A 13169-nucleotide genomic window follows, 5' to 3' on the forward strand; every position below is an offset into this window, starting at 1 on the left:
TCAATTTTTCTACTGATCGTGGTCATATGTGGCACCAATTGAGTGATGCCATTGGGGAGAAGTATGAATGAAATGAACTATGAGTCGTAACATTCACTTGTAAACTCATTACGTTACCTGAAACAAACCCCAGATATCAAGAATATGTATATGAAGGGAGGAAGCAAGTCTCAGAAAATGTCCTAGATATGAAAGCTGTACATTTAAAAAATAAATAAAAGAAGTTAAATGCTCGGCATTGGTAAGTGTAATTTATAAGTGTAGAGTGAGGGTAAATAATAGTATACAAAGACAAACCTTTGATAGGATAATGTAACTAAAGTGAACATAATATGAGTGAAGAATGTGGAGGGACACACCATAAACTTACATAATATAAATGAAAAGCATAAAGAATTTAATTACCATTAGTAAAAGTATGAATTCAAATGTGTATCCCAATATCCATTTACTTTTGAAACTTGTAACAGATTTTTTGTTTATCCAATCCTATTTACTATGATAAATATAGCAACAATAAGCAAAATAGTAAGGGAAATATCGATGGTATTGATACTTACATATAAAGGGTCAAAAGGCTTCCAACAATTTCCATATATCTGGGATTGACTTCCATCTAAATTGGAGGGGGCTTTATTTACACCCTCGTTATGTCCTTCTGCTTCGTAAGTATCTTCAATTTGTCGTCTTTCTACAAGATCGTTGTCTGTTGCACTTTTAGCTCCTGTAGCTCTTAGAACAGCATCAGATATATCCACTAAGCAGTCTCCATCATTATAGGAATGAACAGAAACCTTAAGGAAATTAAACATTTCCATGTTCAATAACAGATCTACGTTAATGAAAAAATTTCATTTATTATTGATTATACTTCAGGTACACACAACTTCAACTCTGATCTTAACATCATACAAGCAACCTAACATTACCTATACAAAACCCTTAGATGTGGGCCTCAGTTCACAATACGCTGCCTGAAGCTGCTGTGACCAGTAACCAGACGAGAAACCTCGGTGTCGTCTGGAATTAAAGTTTCCCTTTATTTCCGAAAATGAACTGAAATCTAAGTTTTACGTCCCACGATTATGCCGGCTAGACTAAAGGAGACTGTGATGAGAGATGAGTGAAATGGTGGAATGAAGAAGTTGGGAGGAAACTATAGAACCCCGAGAAAACACACGAGCACGATGTTTGTCCACGACAAAGTCCACACGGCGCGAGCTGGGATCGAACCAGGGTCCTCAAGCACCGGAGGTGAACGCTCTACCACTGAGCCACCGCGCCCCCTTTATTTCTGAGATCCGGGAAGCTGCTGTGACTGCCCCAGTTACCTATCGCCTCTGATTACTTATCCATTAATTTGTATGGTTTAGTTTAATTTGATTTTGTTTCCAGTTTAGCGTCTCTTTCAGCAGCGAGGTTATATGAGATGTGGACCTACATCTTAACATGGAATCTGAACCACATGCGCTCCTGTCGTTACATCGTCAGTGTGCACAGAAAAACAGAACAAAACTATTTCCTACGGCTTTCATTGATGAAAATAGCAGTCAAATGACTATCTTTATTTTTCTTTTATTGTCTTGCATGGCGGTGTGGACAATCTTACTGATGGTGGATAATAGGGATATTAATAACTGTCCACCCAGAGCGAAGTGTAAATGACGTATATGAAAAATCTAGATTCCGTTTAAGGAAATTATACAAATGTAAGGCATGTTGCAAAATTATGCAGAAGATGCAAACATGTTATGTAACTTTAGAAAACTTATGTCATGGATGGAATACATGATATGTAGAGATGGACAAGGAGAATATATATACAGATAGTTCACTCATTTCACGGCTAGGCAAACTGAAAAAAAAAACAGCCAAAATACGATAATGACTATAGCAAAATGAAACGAACGCAATACAAATGCCAGTTCTATGAGCAATTGCGTAACACCATCTTGAACACCCGATCAAACATGCTGTCTAGCAGCGTTTACTGCAGCGTTACATCAATTTGATTTCATGCAGCGATGATGGCATCCTGCAATTCGCAAACACTGTTGTACTGGGTACCATTGGCGTATACTGAGCGACACATTTCCCATAGGTTATCCATCGCTTTTATGTCTGTGGAATTGGAAGGCCAAGCAAGGACAATCACGTCTTTCTCACGAAACCAATCCCTGGTGGTTCCAGCAACGTGAGCAGTAGCATTGTCCTGTTGGAAGATCCACTCGGGACCAGCAATTCGCGCGACAAATGGCAACAAATTGTCTGCAAGTACTGTTTGGTACGTGGTTGATGTCAGAATTTTAGAATATGCGAAGTTTGTAGTACCACAATAACCAAAGTCCTCCCATATTACAGACTCATCCGTACTGTCGCTTAGAGAACATTTGTTCCTCCTTCCGCAGTAGTACAGTCAGCCATCGGAACAACCCAAATTACATTTATTTTTGTCACTGAAGATGACACGACGCCAATTCTGCTTCCAGGTCACATGTGTTTTGGTCCAGACCAGCAGTCGCTCCTTGTGATGCACCGTGGGTCGTGGCTGACGCTTGTGTTTCTTATATCAGAGATGATTGCAGCATTTCACAGCTCTTGATAGGGCAGATTTATGTACATGAATGTTAGGGTCTCTTGCCAACTGTGTAAGAGATATGCGGCCTTCCTGATGAGTTCCTTACTCCATACCGCATCCCAAGTTTAAGAAAATTGTTCACGACACAAGCAGTCCGTCCACTTCGACATGCAATTTCATTAACATACCTTCTTTATATGCCACTATTTGCCCCTTTTCGCACTCAGACAATACTTTGTTACGGACCATTACGCTTCTTACTCGCCACCTCACACAAGCGTCCTCGTCGTAGCACTCACTACCTTAACTTCTATCACTCGTTTGCTAAACATCTCGCATTCTCGTCCAACGCCCTCTATGTTCCGTAGCAGCGACCAAACTGCGTGATATGCTAAACATGTCTGCGTTCGTATCATTTTACAACATTTCTCTTGGGCTATTATTCATTTTCGTTTCGCCCTGTCGTCTATACGTATCTATTCCTGCAATACCTGTTTTCGTGTAACAAATACAACAGTGTCACTTATTATACCTCTCATTTTCAGTTTCCTTTATGATCATATAATATGACGATATCTTGTACGGATCGTGTCATTTTGCAACGCACCTTACAATATACAAAATATAAATCTAAAGATGGTATAAGATTTAATCCTAATTACTATTGTTAGTATCATTGAAATTATAATTATATAGTACTAATATTACGTCAACTTAGTATACTGACCATAGATCCGGTTGTTAAACTATTTGAATGGCTCCACTGTGCAAAAGTTTGAGAAAGCTTAAACTAAGTCTAAATGGCTGTTAAGAAATTATGTTATTTAAAGTGTTAGGTCCTCTTTTCAAGTAAAATTGCTAACGTTTTTCAATCACTTATTCAAAATACATACACTTCCCACCGAAGAGTTATCAGTAGCATTCAATGGGTTAACCCACGCCTTCCACTTCTCTCGAAACTTAGCTCTCAATCCAACAAGGGGTATCAACTGATTCAAATCACTTTCTGTTAACAGCCGCAAAGCGGGTACATCGACGAGATTTTCTATTTAAAAAAATGAAATTAAATTTACATTTAGTCATACATACAATCAAAACAAACTAAAGTACACACACACATACATCTATTTATCTTTTATATTATATATCTATTTATCTTTTATATTATATATATATATATATATATATATATATATATATATATATATATATATATATATATATATATGACGGGTGTTCTAAAAATAGAGCCCACGGAACACAGAGCATTACTCTACAAGTCAAAATAAAGCACAAAATATATATATTTGTATACTTTTGGAGTTATCGTCTGGAGTCACACATTGCACTATGTGCCAACGTCGCAAATAAAAAAAAAAAACTAATTAGATCTATCCAGGGGCGGATCCAGGGGGCGATCGCCCCCCCCCCCCAGAAGAGGAAAATTTCTTATTTTATATACATAAATAAAACTCATCCCAAAGTTTGGAGCCCTTAAAAGTAGCAGTATGACAATCCACCGCCCTCCTCAGAAGTCGGTCCTGGATCCGCCCCTGGATCTATCAATCTATCAAATAGTTATATCGATTCTTTCCAGATGGCAGCTAAAGTCGATATTGACACTAGTATCACTTATTAGTGTAGTAATCGATTCAACTGCTTGTATTCATAGTGTAATGCTAATGGCTCCAAGTTAATCTGCGACGTTGCCACATTGTGAAATTTTGATCCCCATAAGGGCTGAAGGAGGCCCCGCAGGGCATTTCATCATACAACATTTTCGCTTTATTTTGATCTGTAGGAGAGTGATATATATATATATATATATATATATATATATATATACATATATATATATATATATATATATACATATATATATATACATACATATATATACATACATATATATACATACACATACATATATATATATACATATTATATATATATATATATATATATATATATATATATATATATATATAACCTTCTTTCTATACTGTTATTGCTATTTCACTTTTTTGAACATTCAGTTTGTTAGCTGCAAGTTCAAAACAATTTGTAATTTATCTTTAGATATTACCTACAAGTTAATAGCGCAGAACATGTTTAGTAATATACTCACAAGCAGCAAAATTAATCCTGTTCATTTAATCACAAAAATAACCAATATAAAGGACGAATAGAAAACTGGAAGCAAGGTACCAGTGAGCAGAAAATTAGTTTTTTTTTTTTTTTTTTTTTGTATAACGTTCCAAGGTTGTGCTCTTTAGACTAAAGGAGGCGGATGATTAATTGTAAAGTCAAAGTAGTGAATGATCAAGGAGTGAATTATTGTGAAATAAAATTATTTGCTTTCCCAACAAAAATAGATTCTACATTGCCCACGTACACTAAAGGGAAACGCACTGGCCAGTAGACCAGAACGGGGGGTGTGGTTCAGTGAATATTGACATTATTCCTACGAATTCCTCAGTATTTCACATTATTCCTACGAATACAGCGTTTTGTGCACAACAATTGTCCCGGAACTCATATAAAGCGTATCACTTTTATTAGGGTGTCTGCATGCAACGATTTGATTGTTTAACTTCATTGGCGTAGTCCTTAAAATAAAATGTATGAACATTTATGTTAATAGGATACAATGATGCATTCTATTTCAGAAAGAAAATAGCCAAATATTAAAAGCGGAAAGGCAAAAAAAGGTTAATCCAAGTCGGATTAAACGAAACTAACGCTCTATGACGTAACATGGGAATCCTGAAATTCTTCACACCACACTTTCAACAATTTTAAAACAAATATATAAGGTACCATCTCTACTTCTAATTTACATGTTAAAAATTAAACAAAAATCAAAAACTCACAATACTCTACATAAATCCGGAAAACCCTCATGCTACACATGCGCACTGAAAATGCTCTAAAGCAATGACAAATGAGGTGTACGTGAGTGGATTATGCTTACGCCACCACCACAGAAAACACGTATCATACATTAATATTACGTCAATCAACTGCAATAAAAAAATCTCATTACACAAGATAGGTTAGTTTGCAGTTTAGCATCCCTTTCAGCACAGACGGCATATGAGACGAACTTAACTGCTTAACGTCAGATCCTAACCATAAGACTTTCCACCGACAATTGAACTCAGGTCTTCTACAGCTAAGGTGCGGGCACTAATAGTATGGTGACGAGGAAGTTATACACAAGCGTGTTAACTCTACAATACCAATCAAAACCAGCCGTACTGTAAGTATGCGCTATCTGAAGATCAAATGTTTAGTGGAGCAGAAGAAATAATACAAATATATTATGTAAAGCAGGGCAAAGAGTTTTCTGGCCGTTTCTGATTTGTTAGTTGTATATTTCTTCGAGACATCTGGAACAAAGTTATAAAGAAACACCACTCAAAGTAATAGAACACAAAGAACCATTGTGGTTTCAGACTGCTTAAACTATCATTTGTTAACACCATAACTAATTAATGTTGAATATCTTCACAAGAGTAAGTTCACAAAAGAGACTAATAAAACGTAAGATTATCAGTTTTACGTCTCACAGTTATACCAGGTAGGCTAAAGAAAACTGACGCTGACAACAAATGCAATAGTGAAAAAGAAAGTGGGAGGAAACTGAGAAAACCTACTCAAATGATGCTTGTCCAACACAAAGCCCACTTGACGTGAGCTGGGATCAAGCCAAGAATCCAAGCGTCAGAGAGCGCTCTACTACAGCTCCGCGGCACCCAAAACAACTGAAAACACAGGACAGTACATTTACTTAGAGTAACTGCTAGTCTATTTACTAATTATCTACACTAATGAAATTCACACATATCATGGAACTACTTATTTCACATCCCTCCAAAACCATCCCAATTACAAATTAGGCTTGCTTTGTCCACATGTTCGAAGTGTAGGCGGCTGAGCACGAAAGCAGGTAAGCAGCATACAGATCTACGAACTTATTTTATAACTACAGAGAAAATTCATGGAAACAAAAAGAAAATTGTTTTACGTACTGCTATTCTATGTAGGCTGAAGTTCACAAATGATTAATGAAAACCTCGAGGAACTCCACGGACAATATTGTCCACAACAAACTCGTGACGTTGGATAGAACCAGAATCACTCGCAACAGAGGTAAAAGCACTACCACTAAATAGGTAAGATAAGCTAGTGAATTATAAATAAGCCTTTATAGTGATCAAAGAAAGGCTGCGTTGTTTTTCTTGAGGTAACTCCCGTTTCCTCTCCCTTCATTATTCCCCTATTATCCATCTCACCATTCATTCATTAACATCGATCCTAATCGCAGGATATCAAACTCCCTGCAAATAATTAAAAACAATATTCTCGGGCAAATATTCTGGTAAAAGTAGCTATCAGTTTTCTAGAATATACGAAACGAATTTCATACAGAATTTCCCCACTTTCTTAGCTAGGATGGTAAGGAAGTCCTGTACTAAAACTCCGAGGAATGGACTGTCGCATGTACAGTACAATGTTCGAAAGTAATAACATTCGATTTTGTGCGAAGGTGTGTGAACAACTTTTATATTAGTAGCTGTATTATTATTCTGCACCGACTGTCTTACCAGCAGGAAGTTAATTCTACAATGGTATTCCTTACCCAAATGACATAGCTATGTTTCTTAATATTCTGTGCTAATTTTCATAGTGTACAAAATCATGAGATTAGGGATTGATTTTAAACACAATAGTAATAAATAATGATAGTAATTAATAAAACAAAATATATAATTTGCGTACCTTGAAACGTGGAAAGTAACGATTGTAATCCCCAGCTTTCCAATAGAGCTTTGATTTCTCCACAGGAAGATTTGTCCATCTCTTTCTTCTCAAGCAATAATGGGATTATAATAATCAGTTGCAGTATAATACAAACCCACTAAGTTAATCATGAAGATAAAAGAATTTGTATTAAATATTAAATTGAATAAAATAGAATTCATTAGTTACAGACAAAGTTGCATCGAAAATCCCATAAGTCAGAATCTGCTTGTATTAAATGGTAAATTTAAACGAACTACATTATACTACAGTAATAGTGACATCAAATATGTCATAAGATAACGAGTTCAGTAAAAGTATATATAGGGGGATAGGGGTATAACTGTGGAATTAGAGAAATCCATCTGTACATTTTAAAAATATATACAGGGTGTATCAGAAGCCCTCTACCACTCTAATCTACATGGATGAAGGTTTATTGAATGTGAGTTGGGCGATACACTCTAGACCCAGTGAAATACTTGAGAGTACAGGGTGAGGCATAAGTCTTAACACCCCTGTAGCACAGGAACGACTTGGCGTTCACACTTGATTCATGGTATTGTTCGTGTGGGAAATGGACCATAGTGCATGACATGTTGCCCTGGCGGCCATCTTGAAAGCCGCTATCTTGGATCCAACTGGATTTTTAAATGGGAAAGGGGACATGGGTATTGGCACGATCTCAATCTCAGCGAAACAGTGGTGCAGTCCATTTTCACTTACCGTTATTGATTAAGAAGTTATTGCGTCACAAAGGGTGAAAATTTGGCATTACAGCATATTTTTATCTGTTGTTCCAGGTGATGGAAGATGTCGCTAACAATTCCAGAACGAATCGAGACCGTGGAGAAGAGTTGTGGACGATCTTCCAGGGTGAATGTGGCTGAGTTTAATGCATCCCACCGAAAGGGGATAACATCTCATACGTAACAGTATTCAAGTTGTTTAAGTTCCATGAGACGGGCTCTGTGATCGACAAGGATCGTCGTATGGCATCTATAACAGGAATCAGTGATCCGTGCTACGATTGCTGCGTGTGAACAAGTGGCACCCATACAAGCAACAATTCCAGCAGCGGTTAACAGAGGGATCCGAACAGACTGATGCCGTTTGCTGAATGGGCCACAGAAAGGTATGATGAGGACCCCATGTTCCCACAACGTGTTCTTTTCAGTGATGCATTATTTTTTGTTCAAGAAGAGGTCAATGAACAAAAGCATAGATACTAGAGTGACCCAGATTGACACCAAGACAGCAAAGAGATTGGTGGGGAAATGGCTATGGTGTGATGTGGAATCTGGGGGACGCATTATTGGACCGTACTTCATCCACGACACCCTGACTAGTGAGAAATATCGTGATCTGCTCGAGAATGAGGTTTTCCCTGCTCTCTTGAAGGAGGATTGATTTCCCCTCCTTTTCCCAGCAAGACGGTGCTACACCTCGCTATGCGTTATGTTCACGCCAATTGTTCGATAGACATTTTTCGGGACATTGGATAGGGCGACGGGAACCGATAGAGCGGCCACCACGATCTCCAGATCTTGCGCCGCTAGACTTCTTCCTTTGGGACCATCTGAAGAACCTGGTTTACCAAGAACCCATCCGTGATATCCACTATGTGATGCAGCGCCTTCTGTAATGTTGTGAAACCGTCGATCCGGACATGCTGTTGCGAGTCAATAAGGATTGGCAGATGCGTCTTGCAGTGCCTTGCTCAAGAAGGACAGCACATAGAGCACATGTTGTAATGCCAAATTTTCCCCCTTTGTGACGCAATAACTTCAAGAACGATAGGTGAAAATAAACTACACCACTGTTTTCCTGAGATCGAGCTCGTATCAAATGATACCCCACATGCCCCCTTCCCATTTAAAAATCCAAAATTGGATCCAAGATGGCCGCCAGGGCAACAATGTCATGCAATATGGTCAATTACCCACCCGAACAACGTATACCATGAACCAAGTGTGAACGCCAACCGTTCGTGTGCTACAGCGGTGTTACCGCCTTATGTCTCGCCCTGTATATCATGCAGACGATCGCCATCTTGAATTCGCTACTTGAATTCCCTAGAACATGAATTGATCAACGTAGGCCAGTTGAATGGCCTGCCCAATTATCAGACCTAACGCCACTTCATTTCTACCTTTGGGGATATGTTAAGTCTATGGTTTGTGCTGTATACATTTGCAATCTTTGTCATCTGGAACAACGTATCGCAAATTTTACTCGATATTCTGCTTCGTGTCCCAGCAATTGCTCAGCGTGGACATGTGGAACAGGTAAACATATCTTTCAGTTGTCAATAACTTTTCACCAAATTAAGTTATATGAAATTTGATTGCATACTTGACAATCCATACACAATTCTAACTCATGGTCATGTACAGTATCACATTATCCACCTATTGTTAATAATAACACTTTTGAAATCTGGATAGCGGAACAAGATAGCGGCCGCGGCAGTCCGCATGACATACTTCTAAAAGTGTTCCCCTGGACTTAATGTGTATCGCCCATTCCACATTCAATGAAATTATATCCTTATAGATTTTAAAAAGGATGGTAAACTTTTAATACATCCTGTATATTATACAAAATAGTTCTATCAATAGTAAAGTCAAAAACACGTCATATGGTTCGATGTTTCGAAGTAAACCTAATTAGTCCTTCTGAGAAGGACACTTCACTTTTTAAAGTTTAGTATCTTCTTCAGTAGCAAGGGTATATGAGACATGAACCTAGGAATGATAGAACCCAAATCACAATTTTATGTATACTCTACCAGCGAGAATCAAAGCTGTCACCAAGTGTACATACGCGGGCGCAATAGCCGTTAAACCAGTAGATTGTGCTATGTGAGGTACCAAAGCCTCAGATGCATATCCGCAGTGATTTACAGTTCATTTTGAATAACGGAAATGGTCTATTAAACGCCATCTTTACACGAGGCTGGATCGAGCCATAGATGGAGTGGGTCAGTGAGTCGTCGGTCAAGTGGGTGAAGATTTGTGAGTAGATTAGTAGGTCGTGGGTCATCAGGACGTGACCCACTGTGACCCACCACCCACCGTGACCCACCATTATCTTCCTTTTTCATTAGTTTCTATTTATTACCTGAGGTAAGTATATCTAAGTGAAAATGAACTTCAGCCACGTTTGGATATTGATATTTGTAATTGTAATAATAGCAATAGGACTTACTACTTGACATTCGAGACTAGCTGTGCGATTTTAGAAGAGCTGACTATTGGAATAAATATATTTTTAATCACCTGTAATATATGAATTATATACAAATTGAACATCTCAGGAGCCGTTGAACTTACTGAGAGCTGAAATTCAGTATATTAACTATTAAACAGAGCGTGTCCTAGCATCTATTGAAATTCTCTTTTAATGGGGATCGGCTACTATAGGTAGGAAATTCGTAGTGGGTTGATATGTAAAAATAATCGAAAACTATCGATATTAGTTGAGAAATAAATTGAGAAACTATTGAAAAACAAAAACTGCAGCGCTCCGCAATCGATATCCATTGCTTTCTATTATACTAATTGCTGAAGCTTATGTTTATTATATTGAGCGTTCAGAGCACTAGGCAATCGAACCATAAAATTGAGAAAACTAGACAATTTTTTTACTTTAAGCTTAATTACATGGAAATTTTAAATTTGTACGGCATGCTTAATTATATGGAAAATTTTACTCTGTTTCGTATTTTCCTTTACGTTGGTTTACTTTACCTTGATTCAAGATAACTTTCATTCTATTTTTCACTGAAAAGTATCTAATTCAACAAAGAAATAATTGTATATGATAAATTGAAATTCACCGTATGACCAACACTTCACAATTTTATATCATAAAGGTCTGGTCCATCGGTATTGTAACAGAGCGATACTTCAACGATTGACCAAACAAACTCGTAGAAATTCAAACTTCGATTAGTGAATTTCAAAGGCTTATTTTATTACAAGTGTAATCTTAGTAAAGTCTATGGAAACGAGACTGTGGATTATGAGGCCGAGTTGATGACAATGGGTTTTGGTGAGTGGTTGATCAGAGTGGGTCACGATGGGTGGTGGGTCAACTTTTCATTGACGCACACAATCTCTGGATCGAGCCACTCTTACCGCGCACCAACGAGTTCTGTCAGTTTTCGAACGCCTTAATACTCGTATAAGAAATTTTCTATTTTCAAACAGGGTATTGGTAAACTTGACAGGCGAATAGCCTGGCTAACTATAAATTAGATAGCTATGTTGGAATGAATTTGAGCGTGAATTAAAACATGTGTATTTTCACTTTAGGGCGCAACAATGGGCAAGTTAAGCAAGAAGCATGGTATTGTATTTTCTTTCTTTTTACATACATTTAGCACTGTATTCTAATGCATCTGAAGTGGACAGATCTTTATATATAGGCTAAACATAAAAGTAAAAGAAATAGCAATAATGTAAATTACACACACAAGGTTAAATTTAGTTACATTTTGCATATTATATCTTAAATTTTGTATGATACCGTCATTAAAATAGTTAAGAGTAATTTTTTATTACTTTGCAGTGTACGTAGAAACCATTTTATTATATATATATATATATATATATATATATATATATATATATATATATATATATATATATATATATATACAGATGGTGATCAGAAAAATGGAAACACCTGTAGTTGGCAACACGTCAGGCGCAGTGGAACAGCAGTGTCCAGTGGCTGCAGCAGACGGAGGTAGTGTAAAATGGGAGACCTCTCAGATTTTCAAAGAAGGCAAATTGTTGGTGCGCGGTTATGTGGAGTGAGAGTGACGGCAGTGGCTACTGTGTTAGGTGTGTCGCGTGGGACAGTGTCGAAGGTGATAACGGCCTACACAACACGGAAAAAACACATCGGGGAAGCGGAACAGTAGGCGGAAGAAAATCATGAGTGACAGGTCACGCCGGGTATTAAAGCGCATTGTCACGCAGAACTGTCTTGTGACTGCGGAGCAAGTGACGGAGGAACTCAATCAGCACCTCCCCCACCCTGTTTCGACAATCCCAGTCCGCGGCGAATTACATGACATGAACTTACGGGGTCGTGTTGCACGGGCCAAACCGCTCATCAGGGACCATAACGCTTTCTCACGCCGCAAATGGTGCAGTGACCATGCAACTTGGACCGTTGAGGACTGCAAACGTGTGATATAGTCGGATGAGTCATCCTTCACCCTATTCCCAACCATGGGCCGTGTTTGTGTGTAGAGAACGCCCAAAGAAGCTTATGATTTGCAGTGTCTCCGCCCAACTGTGAAACATGGCGGCGGCTCGGTGATACTGTGGGCCGCCATATCATGGTTTTCATTGGGCCACTGGTCACACTTAGCGGACGAATCACTGCCAACTATCATGTCGCAATTTTAGGAGACCACTTGCCTCCTATGGTCCGGATGTTGTTCCCGGACAATGACGCCATCTTCCAGGATGATAATGCACCCATTCACACAGCTGGCGTTGTTGCAGCGTGGTTTGAGGAACATCGGGATGAAGTTCAACGCCTCCCCTGGCCCGCCCAATCCCCAGATCTCAACATAATTGAACATCTGTGGTCCGTCTTGGAAACACGACTCCGGCGACGATTTCCACCTCCATCTCCTCTCACAGAACTGGCCGACGCCCTGCACGAGGAATGGTGTAAAATTCCACTTGCTATCATTCACGACCTCTGCCTCCATCCCACGTCGCATCAAGGCTGTTCTGAAGGTGAAAGGTGGCCCGACACC

At 38.5% G+C, this 13169-nt stretch overlaps 1 protein-coding gene across 7 annotated transcripts in view; it reads right to left on the reverse strand.

The window, feature by feature from the left end:
- Positions 1–13169, reverse strand: part of LOC145674540 (uncharacterized) — a 28932-nt gene that overhangs the window by 8111 nt on the left and 7652 nt on the right. For 3 of the 7 annotated variants that reach the window (XM_081744701.1, XM_081744705.1, XM_081744702.1), the window contains exons 2-4: positions 7364–7448; positions 3472–3623; positions 561–794 (exon numbers count right to left, since the gene is read on the reverse strand). In XM_081744701.1, coding sequence (XP_081600827.1) covers positions 561–794; positions 3472–3623; positions 7364–7448 — 471 coding nt within the window. Of the gene's footprint in view, positions 1–560; positions 795–3471; positions 3624–7363; positions 7503–13169 lie in introns of all 7 variants that reach the window. The other 4 variants (XM_081744700.1, XM_081744704.1, XM_081744706.1 and 1 more) reach the window with 3 other exon arrangements.

This window comes from Thermobia domestica, chromosome 17 (genome assembly GCF_964235325.1).
Source record: "Thermobia domestica chromosome 17, izTheDome1.hap1.1, whole genome shotgun sequence".
NCBI classification, from domain to species: Eukaryota; Metazoa; Arthropoda; class Insecta; order Zygentoma; family Lepismatidae; genus Thermobia; species Thermobia domestica.